Source organism: Myotis myotis, unplaced genomic scaffold (genome assembly GCF_014108235.1).
Source record: "Myotis myotis isolate mMyoMyo1 unplaced genomic scaffold, mMyoMyo1.p scaffold_m19_p_17, whole genome shotgun sequence".
NCBI lineage: Eukaryota > Metazoa > Chordata > Mammalia > Chiroptera > Vespertilionidae > Myotis > Myotis myotis.
Genome location: NW_023416321.1, coordinates 18,631,041 through 18,656,989, shown reverse-complemented (window position 1 = coordinate 18,656,989; position 25,949 = coordinate 18,631,041). Strand labels below are relative to the sequence as shown.

At 55.5% G+C, this 25,949-nt stretch overlaps 1 protein-coding gene and 1 pseudogene across 3 annotated transcripts in view; both read right to left on the bottom strand.

The window, feature by feature from the left end:
- SCN4A (sodium voltage-gated channel alpha subunit 4) overlaps positions 1-25,949 on the bottom strand; it is a 46,097-nt gene that overhangs the window by 3,443 nt on the left and 16,705 nt on the right. For 2 of the 3 annotated variants that reach the window (XM_036341801.1, XM_036341802.1), the window contains 18 exons: positions 24,212-24,526; positions 23,345-23,408; positions 22,970-23,111; positions 21,088-21,297; positions 20,373-20,526; positions 17,956-18,194; positions 16,010-16,183; positions 14,500-14,856; positions 8,525-9,019; positions 6,493-6,625; positions 5,604-5,758; positions 5,116-5,289; positions 4,113-4,235; positions 2,498-2,776; positions 2,197-2,250; positions 1,828-1,965; positions 1,234-1,338; positions 138-408 (listed from right to left, as the gene is read on the bottom strand). In XM_036341801.1, the coding sequence (XP_036197694.1) occupies positions 138-408; positions 1,234-1,338; positions 1,828-1,965; positions 2,197-2,250; positions 2,498-2,776; positions 4,113-4,235; positions 5,116-5,289; positions 5,604-5,758; positions 6,493-6,625; positions 8,525-9,019; positions 14,500-14,856; positions 16,010-16,183; positions 17,956-18,194; positions 20,373-20,526; positions 21,088-21,297; positions 22,970-23,111; positions 23,345-23,408; positions 24,212-24,526 (3,582 nt within the window). The remainder of the gene's footprint in view (positions 1-137; positions 409-1,233; positions 1,339-1,827; positions 1,966-2,196; positions 2,251-2,497; positions 2,777-4,112; positions 4,236-5,115; positions 5,290-5,603; positions 5,759-6,492; positions 6,626-8,524; positions 9,020-14,499; positions 14,857-16,009; positions 16,184-17,955; positions 18,195-20,372; positions 20,527-21,087; positions 21,298-22,969; positions 23,112-23,344; positions 23,409-24,211; positions 24,527-25,949) is intronic. The other variant, XM_036341803.1, reaches the window with a different exon arrangement.
- Positions 22,328-22,472, bottom strand: LOC118672567 (annotated as a pseudogene).

The window sequence follows — 25,949 nt, the reverse complement described above, 5'->3', positions numbered from 1 at the left end:
TCTTGAGGTGTGTACAGTGTGCCTTTGTGCATGAGGTGTGAATGGCAGGTGCACACGCACGTGCGTAGGTGTGATGATGTGTATACGCATGCCGGGTGCATGTGTCCATGAGGGCAGCCTGGCCTGGCCCTGCTCACCTGCAATGGACAGGATGACAACCACAAAGTCGAAGATGTTCCAGCCGACGGTGAAGTAGTAATGGCGCAGGGCGAACATCTTGAGCACACACTCCCCCGTGAAGATGATGATGAAGATCATGTTGATGTTGTACAGGATGTCCACCTTCAGCTGGCTCTGGTCGTCCGTCTCCACCATCATGGTGACCATGTTGAGGCAGATGAGGATCATGATCACGATGTCGAAGACCTGCTTCGTCACAAAGTCGTACACCACGCCCTGGATCTTGTTCTGCAGCACAGATGGGAGTGCAGGGACACAAGTGGGTGCGCAGTGGGGGGAGTGGTCAGGGCCCACACAGGACACGGACAGGCAGGAGACACAGGATACACAATCATGAAAGAGAGAGGTGTATCAGGGCTTATGGTGGTGTTGGCCAGGAAATGGAGGGCAGACCCATCAGACCAGGCCATTCTATGGGGTCCCTGGGCACCCTTCCTTGCTCTGAAACCCTTCTACCTGCCAAGGTCCTCAAGCAGCCCCTCGCCCTTCCCCCAAGCCAGTGGTCGGCAAACTGTGGCTCGAGAGCCACATGCGGCTCTTTGGCCCCTTGAGTGTGGCTCTTCCACAAAATACCACGTGCGGGAGCGCATGTACAGTGCGATTGAAACTTCATGGCCCATGTGCAGAAGTCGGTATTTTGTGGAAGAGCCACACTCAAGGGGCCAAAGAGCCGTATATGGCTCGCGAGCCACAGTTTGCCGACCACTGCCCCAAGTCATCACTCACTGGGAAGAGTGTCTGGCCATCATCTTCCTCCCCCTTCTAGGGACCCCTGCCCCAGAATCTACCAACTGAGGAGGTGAATGGACATTGAGGGGCTGTGTAGGGCCGGGTGAGGGGTGAACCAGGGACTGGAGTTTAGTGGGCAGCTGCTGCTTGTGCATATAGCGCCTCAATACAGTTACAAAGAGGCACCCCTCCCAGCCAGTGGACTCAGCCTCACGTCAGGGACACAGCCTGGAGGGCCGAGTGTAGGCTGCATTTGGCCCTGTGGGCCCCCTCAGGCGGGAGCCTCACACAGGCTGTGGGAAGAGAGGCCCAGAGGGCAGGTACCTGGGGCCTTGGAATTGGCTTCTGAGGTTTCTTGGAGCCAAGCTTCTTCATGGCATTATAGTATTTCTTCTGTTCCTCCGTCATAAAGATGTCTTTCCCTCCAAAGTATAGTGGGATGGAGCCCATAAGGTTGGGAGGTCCCCCTTCTCTGCCTCCAGGACCTCCCTACCTCAGGTACCACCCTTGAAGCAACCCTCATCCCAGCAGGTGCCCCTGGTGGAAAGTGGGAGAGGGACATGGAGGGGCCAGAGATGGGGGTTGAAGAGGAGGAGGAGGGCGATGACAGAGGGAAGGGAACCTGTGCTGCCTCACAGTCTGTTTTGGGCCACTTTCCATCAATATCTCATTGGGTCCCCAGAATCACCCAGAGAGGTTGGTAGCATCCTCTCATTTGATAGATAAGAACACCGAGGTTTGGGGAGGCCAAGTCACTGGTTCCAGGTTGCCTGGTGGGATCTGAACCCAGATTTGCTGCCTCAGCTGTGTTCCCAGCGACAGCACAGGGGTGCTGAGGCTGCGTTTGTGAACTATAAGGGCTGAATGGACCAAGGTCGGGAGGAGGGAGGCCCAGGGAAGGCGGGGCTGGATACTCATCTTCTTCTTCTGCTGATTGAAGTTGTCAATGATGACGCCGATGAAGAGGTTGAGGGTGAAGAAGGATCCGAAGATGATGAAGATGACGAAATAGAGGTACATGTAGAGGTTCACCTCGTACTGCGGCTGCTCCCCTTGCTGCAGGGGCCACAGGGTGTGCTGGGTGGGCTTGGGGACACACGTGCTCCCTGTCCCACTGTGGGCAGGTGAGGCCTGGGGCCCAGAGGTGAACCCATCCACCCTCGGAGTCTCAGGGTCTCCCGAGGAGGCAGCATGGGGGTGGGGATGGGCAGAATGTGCCGCTGTGTCTTTGGTCTAGTCCTCCCCTGTGGCTCATTCATGAACCATATCTCGTTGACCCCCACTCACCTCCCGGGAGTCCACGGCTGCATACATGATGTCCATCCAGCCTTTGAAGGTGGCCTGAGAGAGTGTGGTTGGGTGTAAGGGGTGGGGCTGCTTGCCGCCTCTATCATCCAGCCTGCTCCTCCTCCTGGGCCACCTGCCCACAGCCCCACTGGGCAGGTATCAGATAGAGGCCAGAGAGGTCTGGGCACTACTTCAGGGTCCTGCAGCCCTGGGAGCAGGGTGGGCAGTCTCCTAACAAGGAGTGGCAGAAAGATGGGGGCACCTCTATCCACGTCCCTGCAGGGCCAGGGGTCGCACTCACCACCTGCAGGAGGGAGAGGTAGCCCAGACCCACGTTGTCGTAGTTGACCTTGACGTTGAGCCAGCGGACCTGGCCCGTGTACATCAGGCTCTCGCACTCAGACTTGTTGTTGACCTCGGAGATGTCGAACCTCTCGGAGGTGGTGGTGTTGATGCAGTAGTAGAACTTGCCGGCAAACAGGTTGACGCCCATGATGCTGAAGATGAGCCAGAAGATGAGGCAGACGAGCAGCACGTTCATGATAGAGGGGATGGCTCCCAGGAGGGCATTCACTACCACCTGGGGGTGGGGGTGGGAGGGAGTCATTGTCAGATCTTCTCCCAGGCAGGGGAGCCCATCTCCTCTGGGAGACAGCTCCCCACCTACACTAACCAGGAGACCAGGAAGGGCTGGGCATGGCTACTCAGGCAAGGCTTCCCGGAGGAGGGCGCTCTGAGCCAGGCCTGGGGAGAAGTCTGCTGGGCTGTATGGTTGGGGGCAGGGGGGCAAAGAATAGGGTTGGGGGCTGCCAGCATGGTGGTTAGAGAGGACTCTCTGCTTGGCTGGAGCTATCAGCCCAGATTTGGGGCCCCGGCCTTCTCTGGAAGCAGCCTGGCCATGGGTCACCAGGCAAGAGACAAACACTCTTTCCTCGGCCCCCATAGGAAACTCAGCCCCCGTGACCAGCCCCTGCTCACTTGTTCACGGTATTAGAGACACAGGCATCGAAAAGAAGCCACCAGACTCGTTAAAGCAGCTGGACCCTGGGACCAGAGTCCTGCACCCCACCAGCCCTGGCCACACAGGCCACCTCACTGTTCCAGGCTGAGCCCAATCTGAGAATTGTTCCTTTTCAAGCAGAAGCCATGACATGACCTCCAGACAGGCCTGGTGGTGACCAGGCCTCTATTCCTGGCTGGGGTACCAAGCAGCTGTGTGGCCATGGGCAGGTCCTGTCCCCTCAGAGGGTAGGGGTCGGCCACTCTGGAGCCGGGAGGGCCAGCACTGGCCTCTTGTATGAACAGGAGGGAGCCACCCAGGCTGAGCGCACTGCTGGGCTGCAACCAGCCGATTCACAGAGGTTTGTCCCTCTGGGGCTGGCCTTGTTCCCAACAGACCTCCTTTCACTGGGGAAGTCCCGTTTGTCTTGCCTGAACCCTGTGTTTACCAGTCACTTCCACCCTCAAGAGCCCGAGGGGATCTTTCCAAACTTGCATGAACCTGAGCTCAAGGGTCAGTAGGCTCAGAGCCCTGGGCATAAGTACTTTCCTGTTTGCTTGAGTCTCAGAGCCATGGGGAACCCCAGTCTGAGTTGGAGGGGGACACCCATAAATACACAGACCTGCTTTCGGTCCACCCTTCTCCCTGCCCTGGCGCCCTCACGCCCTCCTGGGAGCTGCCGCAGCCTCTGCTGCCCCCCAGTGGTGGCAGAGAAGAGCTAAGGCGCAGGACTGCGGGCAGGAATAGGCACTTGGGCTGGTTCAGGAGGGTGTCTCAGGCCCCAACCTCGCCTACAGCAGGGCCCTCTGCTTCCCCTGGTGGTGGCTGGAGTACAGACATGTGGTCCCTGCCCCTTGCCCTGTGGTGACTGCTCCCCCAACCCCCAGTCCTGCTCAGAGCCCTCCCCAGCACCCACCCGCATGCCCTCGAATCGGGACAGTGCCCTCAGGGGGCGCAGGGCCCGCAGCGTCCGCAGGGATTTGATGGGTCCCAGCTCCGAGTAGCCCATCCAATTGGCCACCAGGCTGATGATGGAGACCTGCAAGGGGAAAGGGGGGTTGGGGTGTCAGGGAGTGCAGGCCCCTGGCTCCCCCCAAAGCCCCGGGACTCAGCCCTTGAGGACAGATCTGCCACAGGGGCCTCCTAGACTCACAGCTCTAAGGGGTCTCTCCCAGGCCCCTTCCCTAGTGGGTGGTCCTCTCTAGTGGGAATTGTCCCAGTGCCTATAGGAGCCTGGGCTCTATCTCAGCGATGTCATCAATTAAATGGCGGCCCTGTGCCTGTCAGAGAGGTTACAACAGTGGTTCTCAACCTTCCTAATGCCGCGACCCTTTAATACAGTTCCTCATGTTGTGGTGACCCCCAACCATAAAATTATTTTCGTTGCTACTTCATAACTGTAATGTTGCTACTGTTATGAATCTTCATGTAAATATCTGATATGCAGGATGTATTTTCATTGTTACAAATGGAACATAATTAAAGCATAGTGATGAATCACAAAAACAATATGTAATTATATATGTGTTTTCCGATGGTCTTAGGCGACCCCTGTGAAAGGGCCGTTCAACCCCCAAAGGGGTAGCGACCCACAGGTTGAGAAACGCTGGAATACAACATCTTCCACAGATATGGGCAAGGACGGTCATCACCCTCCTACTCGCCCTCTTGCCCCCAAGGCTCCCCTTTCTCTCAGGGAGCGGAGGTCCCCCCAGCCTGTTGGTCCCCTTCCTGGCCAGCTGTGTCTGAGGAGCCTGAGCCCAGTCTCTGCGAGGGCAGGACAGTTAACCAGGGGTCTGACCGCTCTGTGACCTCGGGCCGCTGCTGCCCCTCGGGCTGGGGCTTCCTAAGGTCCATGGCCACAGGGACGGCCTCCGGGTTTGGCTGCGGGGCAGGGCCGGGGCCGGGGGCGGACTCACGCCCACGATGAGGAAGTCGAGCCAGCACCAGGCGTTGGTGAAGTACACCTTGAAGCCGTAGGCCACCCACTTGAGCAGCATCTCCAGGATGAAGATGTAGGTGAAGACCTTGTCGGCGTACTCCAGGATGGTGCGGATGGTGGGCCGCTGCTCGATGTAGATGTCCTCGAAGGCCTGCGGGCACCAGCACGGGGTGGCCAGAGCCCAGGAGGCCGGGCAACCATGTCCCAGCCCTGCCCGACGCTGCTGGTTCCCAGGGGCCTGGCACGGGGCCAGGCCGGTGACTTCTCCCAGACTCCCCGTGCCCATCATGGGGGCGAGCGAGTTTCCCGTGGGGAGAAGCTCCTCGGGCGAGTTCCTCGAGGGCTCTGGGCTGGAGCCTGTCCAGGCCGCGTTCCTCCCACAGTGTGGGAAGGAGGGGGCCCCGAGGGCCTGCTTTGGGCCTGGCACCTGCCTCGGCCCATGCCCATCCCCAGGGCAGTGCCTACCAGGGCGCCACTGCTGAGCAGGATCATGAAGACGATGAAGGTCTCGAACCAGTTGTGCTCGACGATCTTGAAGCAGGCCCTGCGCAGGGTCCACCACATCTTCCCGCGGCCCTGGGAGACGTCCACGTAGAGGCAGGGACAGCGCTGCACACAGGCTGGGGAGCACGGGGCACCACGTCACGGGCCCCGTGGCTGCCTCCCCATGCATGTCAGCATGTTCCCGTCACCTCCCAGGATGCCCACTCCAGACCTGCACCTCACTGACCCCAGACCTGGCATCCTCACTTCCTCCCCATCCCCGGCCTCATGTCCTCCACTGCTGGTTGGAAATGGGCCCGGCCCCTCCCCTAGAATGGGGGTCCGAGGCTCTCCCCCCACAGCCTTGTCCGCCCATGTGCCAACTGCTGCCAGAGATGGATGCGCAGCAGAAAGACAAGCAGGTGTGTAGGCCCCCAGCTCAGGGACTGTCCCACCCTCCCCGCTCCGCCAGGCAGCCTTCACTCTGCACAGCTGGGCCCTGTTCTCCAGAGCTGTGCCCTGAAGGGCTGAGCAGGCCTTTCTCCCCGAAGACGCTGCCCAGGAAGGCCGACTCAGCGCTGCCTTCCCTGAGCCCCGCCTCGTGTCCAGGGCTCGATGGGAAATCGGCAAGGCAGCCCTCGGGGTGCTGCTGGCACCCGCTGCACACACTGAAGGCTCAGGTCAGCGCTGGAGGCACCCGGGCTCTGACACCCCTGCCTGGTGCTGCAGGGCAGGGTGGCATCAGGGGAGATGGTCCCACATGCTTTTGGTGACATGCATGCCCCCAAGAGGTCCCCAAGGAGGCAATGGGCTGGGTTCTGCTGGGCCGGGGGTGCACCAGGCGAGGTGGGGTGCACGCATGCGGGCTCACCCTCAGTGAAGCACTCCTCAGGCTGCTCCCCCTCGGGGTTCTCCTCCACCTGCTCCTCGGCATCCTCCTCGGGGGGCTTGTAGTCCACTGTGCTGCAGACGGAGGAGTTCCTGTCCAGGGACTGTGGCAGCTTCTGCAGGGGCCACAGGGTCATGTGACCCCTGGGTCCTCCCACCAGGTGGGGCAGAGGAGGTTAGGGTGGGAGACCAGAGGGAGAAGAGAAAGAGGGGTTGGACAGACCTACTCATCCACTCACTCACTCACTCACTCAACCATGGATTATGGACCGGGCACCGTGGCTCATGCAGAAGAACCAGTTACCAAGGCAGCCGTGGTCCTGCTCTTGTGGCACTTAGATTTGGAGCAGGGTAGCACTCAGGCCTGGGTAGGGGCGGTGAGGATGTGAGTGGACATGTAAAGGCCTCAGGTAAGGGAAGAGGCTGGGAGAAAAGCAGGCTGGGGTGGCTGGGGATGGCTCAGGCTGCTGGAAGTTCTGGGAGGCGTGGGAAGGCCTGAGGAGGGCAGCAGAGGAATAAGATGCCTAAAGGTACTTGCGAGAGGCCTGAATGGGGGTCAGAACAGACTGGGGTGGCCGCAACCCCAGATATCAGTGCGTGGTGTCCCCAGGCCCGCCCCTAGGGGCTGTCTGGGTGAGGAACCTACAAAGGACCAACAATTTTCCCAGCTGGAGCTCCAGCCTGGGGCCAAGAAACCTGATGGGAGTGGAGCAGGCGGGGAGGCTGGTTCTCTGACCTGGCCAGGCCTCCCCCACCTCCTCCTGGTGCCGCCCTAGGCCAGCTCCCGGGCCCAGACTCCCTCAAGGAGGGACCCTTTCATGGCTGGGGGTGAGGCCCCCGAAGAGGAAGATGGAGAGGGCAACTGGATGTCAGCTCTGGGTCCAGAATGGTGACTAGAAAACTAAGAGAGTCCTGGTGTCCAGTTGACAGAAAGGGAGACTGAGGCACGGGGCAATAGGTCAGCCAGGGCATCCGCTGAGTCAATTGTCCCGCCCATGTGCCCCCACTCCCGCATTCCCCCTTGGAATCCTGCTTTCCTGGCTCTAGAGCGCGCTCAGAGCCTTGGCCTGGGTGACTCCAGCCCTCCCCCACCCCCGCTCTTCATACCGAGGTCCGTGTCATAGTCCCGGGTATTTATAGCTTGGCAGGCACTCGGCCCTCTGGAAAGTCAGCGTGCCACATATTTGGGGGGAATAAGAAGTCAAGAACTTTCAGGGCAAAGTTCATTTGGGCCCCGGTGCCCAGCCCAGCCCAGGGCCCATAGGGTGCCCGTGGGCAGAGGGCTTATGCTCATCCTTCCCCAGCCAGGCCACAGGGTGGGTGAGGGGCTCAGAGTCAGCTTCCCGAGGAGGCCCAGGCAAGGCCCCAGAGCTTCCGGGGGTGACCACCAGCCCCTCACCATCCTGGGAGGGAAGGAGCAGGAGCAGGGGACATTTCAGCCCAGTCGCTGCAGGGCCCCTACAGGGGCTGGGTGGGTGGTCAGGCCTCTTACTGAGGCTCCCTGCTCTCTCCCTACCCAAACTCCTTGCTCCACTGCACCTCTCCTCAGAGTCCCCAGCCCAACCTGGCACTCTGGCCCACGCTGGGGGGAAAGGGACCAGCCCCAGGGGGCGCCTCTAAACAGAAATAGGTAACAATGGCAAGAACGCAGAGTGGGCTTAAGAGAGCCCTGGAGTAGAGGTTTCACAGGTAAGAACAGCCTGTCCAAGATCGCCACCTGCTGGTGAAACAGGGCCCTGCCGGAGTTGTGGGGGTGGCGTGAAGGGCGTTAGGGCAGGCAGGACCTGTCATACTGATCATGTCAATAACAGCAGTGACCGTCACCATTTACCCAGCGCTCACTATGTGCTGTACACACGTCCTCTCATCTAAGGTCACCACAGTGACCCCAGGTAGGCACCATGACCCCCATTTTTCAGATGGAGAAATGGAGGCTTGGAGGCTTGAATAAAGTCACACAAAAATGTGACGCCGTGACCGCTGACCCCCCATGCCAGGCTCTGCGACAGGCTCACCTTGACATCCTCAGCCTCCGAGAAGGTGTCAGTCTCCTCCTCTGTCGGCATCTCCAGGTCGGACTCCTCGGAGGCGATGGGCACGTGGATGGTCAGGTAGGGGTTGTTGATGAAGTTGAGGTGGTCCAGCTCAATGCTGGGGGCTGGCCCGTCAGCCAGGCCCACGTGGTTCAGGATGTGATTGTCCTTCAGGTCCTTGTCACCCTCCTTGGGCGGTGGTTCCTTCTTCTCGTCCTCGGGGGCACTCTCCCCGTCCTCCCCGGCCTCTCCAGCCTCCCCGGCCTCCCCGAGCCTCCCGATTTGGAGTATGATCTCCTTGGGGCTCAGGATCTTGCCGCGCAGCAGCCCCAGCAGGAAGGCTTTGGCGAAGCTGATGCCCCACTTGATGCGCCCGATGGCGATCTGCAGGTTGTTCATCTCGCCGTCCTCGTCCGGGGCTGCCAGGCTGTCGGCGCTAAAGGAGCTCAGCAGCAGGGCCAGGAAGAGGTTCAGGACCTGGGAGCAGGGGTTGGGGAGCCTCGGCTCAGCCTCCGGGCCCCTGAGGGTCCTCAGGCCTCCAGACCAGATCTACCCCATATTGAACATTTAAAACAGCGCCACCTAATGGAGTCCTCACGACTGCTCATGGAGGTGAGGCCTGCCACTCTCCTCCCCGCTTGGCAGGTAAGGAAACTGAGGCTTGGGCACAGGCTAGGACGTTGCGGACCCAGGCTGAGGCAAGGCTTGGGAGGCCCCTGGGTGCCAGGGACTCTTTCCATGAGGACTCTGTCCTCCGCCTCCACTACCAGGGGACGCAGAGCAAAGACCAGGGTGCATGTCTCCGAGCTCCCAGGACTTACTGGGAACCACTTCGTTGAGCCATCTTTTCTTTCCTGATGAGTGGGATTTTAATAGACCCTGTGCTCCCAGTGCTCAGAGGCATGTCCCCTATTGCCCTGGAAGGGGCAGTGACCCCTTTCTCCCATGGGGTCCCCTGCTTCGCCTGGTTCTCTTCCCACAGTCCTGCTGAAAGGGACTTTAGAGGCTTCTGGTCTACCCACTGCCTCCCGTCAGCTTTATCTTCCAGTGGCCAGACATTTACTGGGCCCCTCCATTGAGCACAGGAGCCAGTGGCCTGCGGGAGCTCCCACCTGCTAGAGACAGACATCTGATCAGAAAAACCATATGCAGTGAGTTTGCACAGCCGTGGAGATGGGCACGGAGGCTCTGAGACCGTGCTGCTTGGTTTCGAATCCTAGTTTACGAGCTGTGTGTCCAGAGGCAAGTCAGATCTCTGCTGTGTGCGTCGGCTTCCTCATCTGCATATGGAGATGTTTCCAGTCCCTGCCTCCTCGCCTGGTGGTGAGCACACAGTAGGCACTCCAACATGTTGGCTGTTATGTGTGCAATATTGGAAGGCAGGGCCAGGCTCCTTCTCTGGGGGCCTTGGGGAGGCCCTGGGAGCCTGTCCATGGGAACCTCCCACCCTTGCCCATCTTCCCCGCCCGCCTCTCACTGTCTGACTTTCACCAGCGTCCTCCAAGGGCCTTTTGTCATTGTCTTAACCATCGTGTTAACATGATACCTTTGAAATAGACAGGGTGTCCCCACAAAAAAGTATACATTCTTTAACAGCTGTCAGCTCAAATTTGAGAAAATAAATACTGCCTTGATGATTATTCAAAGTATGTATATACATTTTGGGGACACCCTATATATATGTGGTGTCTCGTATATATTATTTCCTTGGGGGAATGTACTGGGGGGATTCTGCCCCATCTCCACACCCCCACCTACTTTGCTGCCTTTGCCCCCCACCAAAATTTCTTGGTCTTTTCTTCTCTCTCTTGGGGGGAGGCATCCAGTTGCCAGAAACACATCTGAGATGGGAATTAGCTGCTCTCTGGGTCAGCAGGGTTTGCACACGGCTCTTGCCTGGGACAGAAATAGCCTCCTCGGGCAAGGCGGGGAGCTGGGGGACTGGAGGGGAGGGGAATGGACATCGTGCCCCCTGGGGGCTCTGAGGGGTGGGTTACCTATGACTTAGTCATTTCCCCTCCTTCACAGGAGCCCAAGGAAGTGCCCAAGTGCCATGGACGCAGGGGACATGGGTACCCACACTCCCTGGCAGGGTGCCCTCATGCCCTCTGAAAACACCTGCCTCCATGAGCCTGGGGGAGGGGGGGGCCGTGCCCAAGGAGCTGACATTGCCACCTCCCTCGGCTGCTCCACTCCCTCTGAGCAAAGTGGGAGAACCACAGAGCTGGACCAGAAAAGAGTGTCAGCGGTGGGTGAGGGAGTGTGTGCGGGGAGTGTGCCTGTGACACACACACAGACTCAGTGCAGGGGTTCCAGCCTCGAGCCAGACTGCTTCAGCTCACAGGTGACGGACTCACTTCCCGGGGCCTCTGCTTTCTCATCTACAAAGCAGAGCTGAGCACACGGAGCATATTCCGAGTGCTGGATGAATGTAAACGGAGGCCAGCCGTCCCCATCCTTGCTGGTGTGGATGTCATCACTGTCAGCACTGCGGTTATTATCTATGTTATTGTCACGGGAGTTCAGAGACACAGGTTCTAGTCCAGGCTCAGCTTCTCACTAGCTGTGTGGTCTAGGCAGTGCCTCCTTGGAGCACAGAACCAGCATCACCGGCCTCTCAGGGTTGTGGACAACATCAAGGATGATGCAAACAAAGCCCCTCACGCAGGCACTGGCCCCTGGCAGGAGTGTGAGGCCCCCGATGGGTATCTACACCACACACGCCTGTGACATTTGAACTCCCCTGACCTCAAGGGCCAAGTGCTTTGCTAATCACTGAGATGTGTGTTGTGTAATCCTCAGGACCACCCGGTGAAGTGGGTCATCCCCATTTTCCAGGTGAGACATACTGAGACCAAATAGGTTAATAACTTGCTCAGGGTTTCCCAGTGAGTGGTGGCAAAGTAGGGGCTTGACATGATTTTGAGTTTGCACACAAAACCCCCTTGCAGAGCCTTTCTGTCCCCCCCAGTTCCTCAAACTACATGACAAACTGCTACTCAGAGACTGCTACCCACACCCTAATCCCGCCCCCGAGGTCTGCCCAGGCATCTTCCCTCTCTTTCTCCACTCCCCAAGACCTCCCTCCCAGGGACAACCAGCCTGGGGCCTCCTGTCTAGCTGTCCCTCATCCCAGGGTCTCCTCCTCAGCTGAGGTGACAACCCACCCCACCAATCTGCTTCTGCCCCCAGCCAGAGCTCAGCGATATCTGAGAAGCGCTGACCCAGCAGCCCAAGGATTCCACAGGCCTTTGCAGAACATGTTGGGGAGGGAGGGGGATGGGACGTGCGTCTTCCCGCCTCTGTTGCCCAGGGCAGTGCCTGCCAGCCACCGCAGGGGGCAGCTGAGCACAGCACTCCGGGTAGGACTGACCCCCATGCCACCCAGATAAGGGGAGGAGTCGGGATCGGCAGGGTGAGGATAGATGCCTGCCAGGCCCGAGCCACAGAAATGCTGGTCAGCTGGACCACAGCCCCACAGCCTGTTTCTCATCAGCCCCTGCACCCCTTCCCTGCACCGGCTCCCCACAAGCCAAGCCCAAAGTGGCAGGATGGATGCTGTTTGTGCCATCTATGGATTCTCCCAACACCCGGGGCCTGATTCCCAGGTACAGAGGGTGAGAGGGTGGGAGAAGGCCAAGAGGCCCAGCAACCTCAGATGCCAACTCCACGCTGTGCCTTCTTGCACACTGTCGTGTCACTCCTCCCAGCCACCCTATAAGGTGCCCACTATTTTTCTTTCATGTAAAATTGGAGAATCTAGCCAACCAGAGAGCAGTAATTGGTTCAAGGTCATGCAGATGGAAAAGGAGCTGGGATTGGAACTTGGACCTGTCTGATTCCAATTATTATGTTACTTTACCCAAAACACTAGGTTTCAACAGCACTAATCACAGTGCCAGCCCTGGGCCAGCAGCAAGAGCATCTCCAGAGCTCGTTAGAAACACAGATTCCCAGGTGCAGGCCCAGGGCTGCTAGATCAGACTCGGGTGGGTGGGAGGAGGTGGCAGGTTCTAAGAGACTCCCAAGCAACTCTTAAGCAGGTTAAAATTTGAGAATCATTGGATTAAACCACAAAAATTTTTGCCATTTTGAGGGAAACAAAAGAAAAAATAAACAAATGGGACTACATTATACTAAAAAGATTTTACACGGCAAAGGAAACCATTAATAAAACAAAAAGACAACCTACTAAATGGAAGATTTTTGCCAATGATATCTACATTGATAAAAGAGAAAGATGCAAATTGACTGTACCTTCATGATGCCCACCAGCCAATCAGGAGTGAGTATGCAAATTAACCCAACAAAGATGGCGGGTTAATTTGCATACACAGGCGCTGAGCAGCTGGGGCGGGGCAGGATGCTTGCATTGTTGCTATGGTGACAACACAGGCGTTCTGCATCGCCCCAGTTGCTCCGGGCCTCTGGGCAGTGTGGGAAGGCGGAAAGGCGGCTTCAGCCTGAATGAAGGCAGTGCTGGCAGCCAGGGGAAGGAAGGCCCATTCTTGCACGAGTCTTCGTGCATTGGGCCTCTAGTATCTTATAAAGGGCTAATATCCAAAATTTATAAAGAACTTATACAACGCAACACCAAAAAAACCAAACAAATCCAATCTTAAAAATGGGCAAAGGACCTGAATAGACACTTCTCCAAAGAGGACACACAAATGGCCGATATCTGAAAAGATGCTCACCATCACTAATCATCAGAGAAATGCAAGTTACAACCATAATGAGATATCACCTCACACCTGTCAGAATGGCTATCGTCAATAATCCATAAACAACAAGTGTTGGAGAGGATGTAGAGAAAAGGGAACCCTTGTGCACTGGTGGTAGAACTGCAGATTGGTGAAGCCACTATAGAAAACAATAGAGAGCATCCGAAAAAAATTATGGCCCAGAGATTCCACTTCTGAAGAAACCTAAGACACTAATTGGAAAGAATATATGCACTCTTATGTCCACTGCCACATTATTCACAATAGCCAAGATACGGAAGCAACCCAAGTGCCCAACACCAGAGGAGCGGATAAAAAAGTGGTGATGCGTATATACAACAGAACATTACTCGGCCATAAAAAAGACTAAAATCTTATCATTTACCACAGCATGGATGGGCCTAGAAGGTATTATGCTAAGTGAAATAAGTCAGTCAGAGAAAAACAAATATCATATGATTTCACTTATACATGGACTCTAAAGAACAAAATAAACAAACAAAATTGAAACAAACTCATAGAGAACAGGCTGATGGTTGCTAGAGGGGAGAGGAATTGGGGGACTGCGTGAAAGAGGTAAAGGGATTAAGGTGTAAATTGGGCCCTGGCTGGTGTGGCTCAGTTGGTTGGGCATCATCCCATGTACCACAAGGTTTCTGGTTCCATTCCCAGTCAGGGCTCATGTCCGGGTTGTGGCTTGTGGGGGTGTGAAGGAGGCAGCCAATCCATGTTTCTCTCTCTCCCTCTCCCTTCCTCTCTCTCTAAATAGCGATAAAAAAATATACTAACAACAACAATAAAAAAGAAGTACAAATTGGTCGTTACAAAATAGTCACGGGGCTGTAAAGTCCAGTATAGGGAATATAGTCAATACTATTGAAATAACTAGCTATAGTACTAGGTGGGGAATGGAAATATCAGGGGGGAACACTTTGTAAAGTATGTGAGTATCTAACCACTATACTACACACCTGAAACTAATGCAAAATAATACTGAATATAAACTGTAATTGAAAAATAAAATTAAAGAAAAAATTTGCCATTTTGGGGAGTTGAGGGGGCAGGAAGAGAAGAGCCATGTATCATGCAGTTCAACTCATAGGAAAAGGGCCCTCACATGACAGCCCCCTTCAAAGGGAATAACAGAGATAAAAGAACGGGTCATGTCTTGGACACTTGGATTTCCTGGGCAAGGCGGGGGGGGGGGGGAGCCACCCAGCCAGTCTCACTCACCACTAGGTTGCCGATGACCATGACCATGAGGAAGACGGTGAGGCACATGGCCTGGCCGGCCACCTCCATGCAGTCCCACATGGTCTCGATCCACTCGCCACACAGGATGCGGAAGATGATGAGGAAGGAGTGGAAGAAGTCGTGCATGTGCCAGCGGGGCAGGCTGCAGTCCGAGGCGATCTTGCACACACACTCCTTGTAGCTCTTGCCGAACAGCTGCATGCCCACCACGGCGAAGATGAACACGATGATGGCCAGCACCAGCGTCAGGTTGCCCAGCGCCCCCACTGAGTTGCCGATGATCTTGATGAGCATGTTCAGTGTGGGCCATGACTTGGCCAGCTTGAAGACCCGCAGCTGCCGGGCGGGAGGAGGGCAGGGGTGAATGAGGCGCAGGGACCCATGGTCAACCCGGGGGAGCCCTATCCTTAGGGGAAAGAATCATCTTGAACAGCTCGATTCCCCATTCCCTGAGTGATTGGAAGGCCTCAGTTTGCCTCTCTGTTAAATGAGAACATTCATATTCTACTACCTCATGCTCTTCATATGTTCAAAAGGAAAAAAAAAAAGTCCTTATTTGTCAAAGACACAGATAAAGCTTCCAGCCAGTGTGAGTCAGTGGTTGATAGTCAACCTATGAGCCAGGAGGTCACGATGCCTGGGTGGGCACCGATAGGGGGCGTGCAGGAGGAGCCAATCAATGATTCTCTCTCATCATTGAGGTTTCTATCTCTCTCTCTCCTTTCGCTGAAATCAATTTTAAAAAAAAGCCACATATTTAAAGATACAGATAAAATGTTTACAAGTGAAATTATATGTTGGGATTTGCTTTAACATACTCTCCTCCACAAAAAGGGGGGGGGGGCAGATGAAACAAGAGCAGCAGACTATTGATGGCAATTGAAGCTGGGTGATAGGTACACAGAGGTTTATTATACTTTACTAGAGGCCCGGTGCATGAATTCATGCATGGGTGGGGTCCAGCCAGCCCGCTCTGATCGGGGCCAGCCACAGGGAGGGTCCAAGGGCAGCTGGTGGGCCGGCCCCACTCCCGATCTGGGTGGGGGCGCCGATTGGGGATGGGGCCAGCCAGGGGAGGGTCTGCAGGTGGTTGGCCAGCTGGTCTCGCCCCCTGGTTGAACTCCCAGTCGAGGGGACAATTTGCATATTAGCCTTTTATTATATAGGATACTTTTGTGGATGCATGAAAGGTCCCAGAATAAAGTTTAAAAAAATAATAAAAGTGCTCTCAGGGGGTGGTGGAAAGGGCACTAATTCAGAGCTCCGATTCTATCACTAAAGATCCTCCCAAGCCTTAGCTTTCAGGGCTACAGTCCAGGCCAAAGTGCCCGTTCCGCAGCCACCCAAGGTCACAGGGGTCAAGCTCCTGGGCTGTCATTTTGGCCCCCAGCAGCCCTGTGCGATAGGGGAGGGGGGTCCCTTTCTCCCTATTTTCAGTAGGAAAATCTCCACCCTGCCCCTCTCCCACCCCGGCCCGGGGCTCACGTACCAGACGGAAGGAGCGGAGCACCGACAGCCCCTGCACGTTGGCCAGGCCCAGCTCCACCAGGCTGAGCGTGACAATGATGCTGTCAAAGATGTTCCAGCCCTGCTGGAAGTACTCGTAGGGGTCCAAGGCGATGAGCTTCAGCACCATCTCTGCTGTGAAGATGCCCGTGAAGACCTGTGGGGTGGGGGGCGGCCCCGTCACAGGTCACAGAGCTTCCGGAAGCACAAGGCTTTGAGAGTCCCTACCCGACTCCCACCTCCTGGCAGAGCCTGTGGGGCCCAGAACCCTGAAGGGGCAGGTAGTGGTGACCACGGCACCCAAGTGTGTGTGAGTGAGGAGTGGGGTGGCCGTTCCACAGGGGAGATGGGGACCACCTGGGCCCTTCCGTTTTTGGCCATGTGACCGAGGGCCAGCTCTCAACTTCTCGGGGCCACTCGCAGAATATTTAACACTCACAGAGGGCTTTGTGGTTGCCATGATAACCTCATTGGTATGCCGGTTTCTGTGTCATTGGAAGGGATTATCACACCCGTCTCAGGAGAAGGAAACTGAGGCTCAGAGAGGTTAGCGGGAAGTGCTCGGTCGTGCTGCCCACATGGGAACGAGTCAAGTCTCAAACCTGCTTGATTCAGTGTCCTGTTTCTGCTCCCTACAGCCTCTCTACCCTCCCTGGCATGGGTCTCAGGACCCAGCCTCTTGGTGGGCTTGGAAGTCTAGGGCAGGGGCCAAAAGGGGGCAAAGTTGGAAACAATGAGAAGGCCAGAGCTGCCTCACCCCCAAACACAACCCTCTATATGGCATCTGAGGGCTGCAGAGTCCCTGAAAACTACCCCCTCTCCCCCAGGGCACGGCCCCCCTCCTGCCAGACACCAGCTGCCCTGGGTCCACAGCTTGCCCTGGCACATGCTGAGCCCCGCCCAGGAGCTGTCTCTGGCCATAGCAGGTGCCCAGTCGGGAGCAGAATGTGGGCAGGGGGTGAGCAGGCTGTGGGCCGGCCCCATCACGTACACCCCAGCAGCTGCACCAAGTCCAGAGCACGCCCTGGCCCCTCCAGCCTGGCCATTGCTGCTTGGGCATCTCCACGGAACACACTTGCCTGCCTCCCAGGCTGGGGACTCCAAGGTCCGAATCCCTTGCTGTCCACCCAGGCCTGTCCTTCCTCAAGCCTCACATCTCACTCTCCTAGCTCCCCCTGACCCTCAGGGTGGGGGAGTGCCCAGCCCATTTGCCATCCTGAAAACATTTGAAGGAAACTGAGAAGAGCGGGCAGGGCTGGAGGAGGAGGCGGCTTTTTCCCTTTGTCAGGCTCCACCGTGGCTGGCAACGAGGTGATAATGCTCCTAATGGGTAGGGATAAGCAGGCGGATCAGTGTGTGTCAACAATAGCGGAGCAGGCAGGGCTGCAGAGGGTAGTAAGCCTGGCCACGCTGGAGAAAGGGTAGCGGGCAGGGGGCTGAGGGTTGGGAGGCTATGCCCTGTGGCCTCCAGGATGAGCTGGGGCCTCTTGGGCCAGGGTGCCCATGGCTATATGCCCTACTTTCAGGTCCCGTAGTCCCTCTTAGGCCCACAACAAACAATCTCTAAAGGTGGAGAGACTTGTCACCCAGTCCCCCCACCTCCGTTGCCCCAACTCCCCCATATCTGCATCCATAGCATGACCTGGACTCCAGATCCCCGGAGTCCTGATCTTAAGGATTCCAGAACCTCATCCCCACTCTCTCTGCTCCCAGCTATCCTGAAACCCAAATACATCCCGTGGATCACCCCATATACCTTCCTTGTACATCAACTCATGTCCCCCACATGCTGGGAAAATAACCCCAGCCTGTCTACATATGCCCCCAATAGTGCCCCATATTTCCACACAGCTGAGAGGGCTCCATCAGGCCCTGTGTCCTCTTCTGTCCTGCCTGGGAATGACCACCCCTCCCTTGTCCCCTCCCTACCAGGTTGCCCACGCTGAGCACGTGGTCAAACTCCTCTGTCATGGGGTAATGCTCCATGGCCATGAAGAGGGTGTTGAGCACGATGCAGATGGTGATGCCCAGGTCCACGAAGGGGTCCATGACAATCAGGTGGATGATGTTCTTGAACTTCATCCATGGGGCGCAGCAGTTCCATATGAGCACTTTGTGGGCACACTTATACCACCATGGTGGGCACTTCTGGTGCGCCTCTTCCAGCTCTGGGGGTAGGGTGGAATCAGACAGGTGATGTGGATCCCCCTCTCCGTGGCTACCTTCCTCCACTTGGTCTTTGGGGCTCCCCAAGCCCTGCCCCTTAGATCTCATCTCAAACGTCACCCCTCAGGGCCCCCTACTCGAAGCCACACCTCTCACTGCATCACCCTCAAAACCCAACCCTTTAGACCCTGTCCCCCAAAGACCTGCCCTTTATCGGCCTTTGCCCCAGGCCCCTTCTCTCAATGGGCTATTTCAAGCTTCGGCCTTCTTGACACAACCCACAAAGCCCTGCCCCTCAGTGACTGTCACCCCTGCCAGTGGCCCAGGACAGTGATCCTGCACCCTGCTCTCGCAGTGCCTGAGGGTCCCTGGTTGGAGGTCACTGCTGGGGATCGGTTCCCAGTTCCTCCTGCCGCTGGCCAGTGCCACTGGGGAGCAGACTGGGATCCCCCTGTGGGCTCTTTATTGCTTTGGCAATAATGCCGGCCCCTCCAGACTGTTCCCAGCCAATCAGTCACTTCCCATCAGGGTGGCTTTCTGGAAATGTCCCCTGCTCTTGCCGCCCTAGCTCAAAAGCCCGTAAGGCCCATGGATGAAGCTGCTTCTCCACCTGGACTTCCAGGCCTGTGCTGCTGTGGGAATCCTCAGCCCAGGCATGATCTCATTTCATTCCCACCAGAACTTCATATATGTTGTTAGTGCCTCCATCTCATAGAGGAGGAAAGGGGACTGGAGTGGGGCAGTCCCATGGATCCTTGGACTTGCAAGCATGATTGGGACACCCCAGGGGTGGGGGTGGCTGACTCTCACCCCCACCCAGGAGTTAGCAACCTGGGCCACTCATACAGGCTACACATTCTAGTCCAGCAGTTCTCAACCTGTGGGTCGCAAACCCTTTGGGGGTCGAACGACCCTTTCACAGGGGTCGCCTAAGACCATCAGAAAACACATATATAATTACATATTGTTTTTGTGATTCATAACTATGCTTTAATTATGTTCAATTTGTAACAATGAAAATACATCCTGCATATCAGATATTTACATGACGATTCATAACAGTAGCAACATTACAGTTATGAAGTAGCAACGAAAATAATTTTATGGTTGGGGGTCACCACAACATGAGGAACTGTATTAAAGGGTCGCGGCATTAGGAAGGTTGAGGACCACTGTTCTAGTCTGACCTTAACAACGCCACCCCACCCCCAACTTGGCTGCTACTGCAGGTGCTACTGCCAAAAATTCTCACAACCATCCAGCAAGGGCAGTGTTGAGTGATCTCCTAGGCCAGCTCTGCCCAGCATTCTCTGGGGCATTCTCTGGCAGGGCACCCATACCTGGATGCCTGTCATACAAGGTTAGGTGAGATGGTGCCCTCTAGAGGTGTGCAAAGTCCTCTAGGACGGCGGTCGCCAACCTTTCCGACCTCACGGACCACCCGTTGGCAACCGTTGCTCTAGGACCTCCAAGTCCTTCCTGACACAAGTGGCCTGGGAAGGGAACCAGCTCTCTTCTATGACAGATTTCCTTCTTTCCCTCACTCCCTCTCTCTCTCTTTTCTTCCCTCCCTCCTTGCCATTCATCCATATACCCATGTGTTTCTTCCCATTCATTAATCTTTCAGCCCATCCATCTATCCATCATCTATCCATCATCCATTCATCCACCCATCCATCCATCCATCCACCCATTCATCCATTCATCCATCCATCCAATTGTGTAAATCTATCTACCTTCTTTTTATTACCTCATGCTTATCCTCCTCCTGAGACTTGGGGAGCAGCATGGGCATTTGAGGGAGTCTGTGACTCTCCCTGGGCAGAGTCTGGCCTTTGGCCTTTAACTTTTACCCAGAGACATTTGAGGAGCAGGATCTCCCGTTTCCGGAACTTTGGGCCTTCCTGGTTAGTATTAGTATCCTGTCCTCCATTGCCTTGGCAGCCCCCAAGGCCCTCCCGGAAGCCCCCATTTCCCGTGGCAGCCTGGCCTTGCAGCCAGAACGGGGCAGGGTAAGCCAGGACTATATTTATCATGGCCATTTCTTCGATGCCAATATTAAGTTACTGTCCTCCTGAAGCTGGGCCCAGCCAGCCCCGCCCTCACTTCCCCAGGAGCCCAAGTGGCCTGATGGGCAGGACATGCAGTGTAGGATGGGTACGGGGGAGCCGGGCACTCACCTTCCATAGCATCTGAGATGGCGCTGTCTGCGCTGCAGCTCGGCCTTGGGGGCCCCTTCTCCCCTGGTGATGTGTCCAGGCTGCCATTGCAGTCTTTGCCGCGGGCTGGGTCACCATCTGCCTCCGCATCTTCCAGAGCCTGGGCAGCCTTGGCCTGTGGACCAGCAGGGTGATGGGCATGAAGTCCATTTCTGAGCCAGGAGGATGGACTGATTGACTTTCAGAGCTTCCTCACGAACCCTTTAGGATGGGGCCCCTCTTCTTGGCCTGCACTGAGCCTAGCGGTGGTCCAAAGTGACAGAGGACCCTCATCCTTGGAGACCCTCCACTCTGACGCCGTGACTGAGCCTGCACTTTGTGAGATGATGAGAGAGTGGGCAATGCTCCCTGTGGCCTCATTAGGACCCGCCCCTCTCTTGACAGGGACCCATATTCTGCCCAGAAAGAATCACAAAATCATAGATATTCAAGCTGGAAGGCTACTTCTGATTCCTTGTCACATATGGGGAAACTGAGGCACAGAGCTGCAAAATGCTCTTTCTACTGCCTGGATGTCTCCCATCCTACCAAAGCCCCCTGCCGGGGGCCTCTGCTCCCCCTGTCTCCAAGCCCCGCCCCTTCCTCTCCCTCACCCTCAGCCTGCCCAGGAGAACCCAGGCTGAGGGGCAGGGAGATAGATCCCTGGGTCCTCGGCCTCCTCTCTCTGAGTCCAGACCTTCTCCATTTCCTCCTGATGCTTTTTGTATTTCTCCAGCATCTGCTGAAACTCCTCTTCTCTCTCCAGATCCTCAGCAATGTTGGCCTCGTTCTGCTCGGCGTAGGCCATGGCCACCACCGCCAGGATCAGGTTGATGAGGTAAAAGGAGCCCAGGAAGATGATGACCACAAAGAAGAGCATGTAGGTCTTGCCAGCTGCTCGGAGGGTCTGGGGGTGGGGGCAGGACAGGAAGTATCACATGGGGCCCGCCTGCTTCACCCACCACCCCTCTCCACACACCCATTGCCCAGAGAGGTCAACAGAGAGGGTCCCTCAGAGAGCCTGGTGACTTGAGGCAGGGTCTGGTCGTCCTTGACAGGCTAAACCACACTCTGGGGAACTTCCAAATGTATACCCAGGACCCAGACTTTCCTGGTCTCCTGACTCAGAGAGCCCTGAGGACCAGCCAGACATCGTGGGGTCAGAGAGCCAGGATAAAAAATGGTGAACATGCCCTAACTGGTTTGGCTCAGTGGATAGAGCGTCGGCCTGCGGACTGAAAGGTCCCAGGTTCGATTCCGGTCAAGGGCATGTACCTTGGTTGCGGGCACATCCCCAGTAGGAGGTATGCAGGAGGCAGCTGATCGATGTTTCTCTCTCATTGATGTTTCTAACTCTCTATCCCTCACCCTTCCTCTCTGTAAAAAATCAATAAAATATATTTTTTTAAAAAAAGTGAACATGGGCTATGGGGGCTTGAGTCCTAGCTTTGCAATGGTGCCTGGTGTCTAGTAAGAGCTCAACAGATAATAGTTATTATTATTATTACTATTTTCATTAATATCATCAGTGTTAGAAGAATCACCAGGGACCAGAAGGCATTGTTGTTCCAGACTCAGCCTGACTGTTCTGCAAACAGTAGAAGCTAAATAATTGTGTCTGGGGCCCTGGCTGGTTTGGCTCAGTGGATAGAGCGTTCGCCGGCAAACTGAAGGGTTGCAGGTTCAATTCTGGTCATGGGCACGTACCTGGGTTGCAGGCTTGATCCCTGGTCCCAGTCAGGGTGCATGTAAGAGGCAACCAATTGATGTGTCTCTCTCACATCGATGTTTCTCTGTCTGTCTCTCCCCTTCCCTTCCACTCTCTCTAAAGATCAATAGAAAAATGTCCTCGTGTGACGATTAGACAACAAGTTAAAAAAATAAAAAATAAAAAATTGTACCTGGGTAGAGTTGAATTTCTTTTCTTTTTTTAAATTTTATGTGCCTCAGGCATGAAACAGCTCTGGCCACCAACACAGGCATCAAACTAAGATGAACTAAGGACTGTACATCTGCTTTGCCCCTGACTGATATAAGAGCAACACCACCAATCAGGTGTCTCCTTGCCCATTGCCAGGGGGTCTTTTTTTTTTTTTAATATATTTTATTGATTTTTTACAGAGAGGTAGGGAGAGGGATAGAGAGTTAGAAACATCAATGAGAGAGAAACATCGATCAGCTGCCTCCTGCACACTCCCCACTAGGGATGTGCCCGCAACTAAGGTACATGCCCTTGACCGGAATTGAACCTGGGACCCTTCAGTCCACAGGCTGACGCTCTATCCACTGAGCCAAACCGGTTAGGGTGCAGTTGAATTTCTAAGCTACCCTGTGGTACTGCAAGGACTGGGGATCTGTGCCAGGCCTGGATCTCAGCAAAGGTGGAGAAGGATAAAGAGGCTGTGGCTCAGATCTGGGCAGGTACCCAATGTGGGGGGCTCTAAGAAGCTGTCTGTATGTAGGGGCACTGAGGGGGTCCCACAGGTGAGACAGCCCTGCTGGGGGTCCTGCCAGGCGACGAAGAGGCCGTGGGGATGAGGGAGGCTCTAGGGCTGAAGAGCAGGGCGGCGCAGCAGTACCAGCTGGAAGAGGTTCTCCCAATAGTCCTGTGTCATGAGGCGGAAGAGAGACAGGAAGGCCCAGCTGAAGGTGTCATAGCTGGTGTAGCCATAGTTGGGGTTCCGCCCAGCCTTTATGCACAGGTAACCCTCGGGGCAGCGCCTGGGGATAGAATGGGGTCTGGTTTTAGGGAAGAAGGAGAGCCCCAACTGGGGGCCAAGAAAGGGGGGCACCAAACGGGGGGAAATGCTTCAGTCCTGTGTCCCAGAAACAGGGAGATGTTCCATCCACACCCATAGGTTTCCCTTCTATTCCCATCCTCCCCTGGTCCTTGGCCCTGAGCAGCCCTCCCCGTTTTCTGACAGCCCTGGGGCCCATTGCCCAGCATCACTCACCCAGCATCGCTGCTGTTCCCACAGAGCAGGGCGTCGAGGGCACCCTCCAGGAAATAGAAGTTCCCTTGGGGGTCAGAGGCCACAGAGGATACATGTCACCACATGGACACACCGTGGGCACATGTCCCACTGCACACCTGGGGACACATCTGTGTGGACCGCACCAAACAGCTGCTTCTTGGTACCCCTCCCCCTCCTTTAGGGGCATCCCCAAATCCTAAGATCTCTGGGTAGATACACAGCAGGGAGCTCAGCTCCAAGTGGTGTGAGCTCGGTGCCTGGTGTGGTTGCACAGTCAGAATGAGCAGGGACACAGAGAGACGGGAGGGACATGTATGTGTGTGCATGGGGCTACCATGTGTTTGCGCAGGGCCCCTGACTGAGGGCTGAGGCTGGGGGACGAGGAGGCCAGACCCCAGGGTACCAGGCTGAAGAAGGGGTACCTGTTTCTAATTTGCCAGAAGGCATTGTGTAGACGAATGGTGGCCGTGGGAGAATGTGTGCCTTGTGTGTGAGTATGTAAAGTGTGAGTATGTAAATAGGATGTGGGTGTGTGGGTGCCTGGTGGTGGCCCTGCCAGGGAGTGCATAGGTTAAGGACGAGGGAACACAGACTGCTGCTTTATATAGTGGAAGCTTCAGGATTTTCCAAGCAATTTGGCATTTGTTGTCCTATTAACCCTTTGAGAAAGGTGTTGTCATCTCAGTTTTCCAGGTGAGGACTCAGCATCAGGGAGACCAAGTGACTTGTCAGAGGCAAGTGGTAAGTGATGGATCTCAGCTCAAGTCCTCTCCTGTTATTTATCTCACGGGGGGCTGCCCTCGGGACTGGGACTGGCCCCCCTGGCCTTCCAGCCTCCATCCTCACCTTCATCACTGATGTAAGCATCCCAATCAAAGGTGTAGTTGCTGGCCCTGCTCTCCGGGCTGTCCCAGGTGTCGTTGCCGTACCATGTGTCGTTGCTGCCCCAGGTGTCGTTGCCGTACCACATCTCATCGTCGTACCACGTGCTGTTGGTGTCGTTGAAGGGCGGGGGCCACCGCACGCACTTCTGCCGCAGATTCCCCATGAAGAGCTGCAGCCCCACCAGGGCGAAGACGCTCAGGCAGAAGACGGTGAGGATCATCACATCCGAGAGCTTTTTCACCGACTGGATCAGGGCCCCCACAATCGTCTTCAGACCTGACCGTAGGGTGGGTAAGAGTATGGACGGGGAGCAGGCAGGGCAGGGTGGTAACTCACTCCCTCATCCTCCAAGCCTCTGCCTACTCCGTCTCCTCAAGACCTGACTTACCAGGGGCACCACTTCCCGGAAAGCTTCCCAAATTAACCCCATTCTTCTCTGATCACGTGCTTAAGCAGGAGCCTTCGATGGCCACAGAATCTCAGCCACCAGGAGAATGGGCTATAAAGACTTCACGGGCTGCTGCCTGACTCATGGAACAGCACACAGTGGAGCGTAATAAATGTCACTAGGGCCTGGCTGTTTTGCTCAGTAGTTAGAGCATCGGCCCGAGGACCGAAGGGTCACAGGTTTGATTCCTGGTCAAGGGCATGCATCTTGGTTGCAGGCTTGATCCCTGGCCCTGATTGGGGCACATGCAGGAGGTAACCAATGATGTGTCTCTCTCACATCGATGTTTCTCTCTCTTTCTCTCTCTCTCTCTCTCTCTCTCTCTCTCTCTCTCTCTCTTCCCCTTTTCCCTCCCCTCAACTCGAAAAAATCAATGGGAAAAATATCCTCAGGTGAGGATTAAAAAAAAAAAAAAAAGTTAAGAGAGAAATATACATTTAAAAAATAGATATAAATAGAAAACAAACAAAAAAATAAACGTCACTAGGTCAGCATTCCCAAAGTGTGTTCCACAAAACACTAATCTCCCAAACTGTGCCCTTAAAGGGGAGCGGGTATTCAATAATGTTTGGGAAAGGCCGAGCTGTGTATTTCTCTTGGAGAGTCACTGTGTAGATCATCTAATCTAAGGCTCTGACGAGTCCTCCAGAAACAAACAAAAACTTCTAATACCATGTTTATTAACGTATTCGGCCACAGAACCCCTTTCCCGATAATGCCTGTCAACCCCCAAGGAATAGCGGGGCTCACGCTGAGAAGCTCTAGACCAGCGGTTCTCAACCTGTGGGTCGCGACCCCTTTGGCGGTCGAACGACCCTTTCACCGGGGTCACCTATGACCATCCTGCATATCAGATATTTACATTACGATTCATAACAGGAGCAACATTACAGTTATGAAGTAGCAACGAAAATAATTTTATGGTTGGGTCACAACATGAGGAACTGTATTTAAAGGGCCAGAAGGTTGAGAACCACTGCTCTAGACTGACTTTGTATGATCATTGCATTCGGCCCTTTGGATGGACAGCGGCATAAACAAAACTTAGGGAATTCCAGGGACCGATTCCCATCATTTATGGAAGAGCCCTTCCCTTGGGCCTAATCATAGTGTCTCTCGCTTCAGTGTTAGTTTATTTTCTTTTCTTATCCTGGCATAGACAAGAGATGCTCAGCAGCCTCCTTATAAAAGCCCGCCAGAGCTCCAAGGATGCTGGGAGTGTGGCATCGAGGAAAGGTGCTGTGGCCTTGG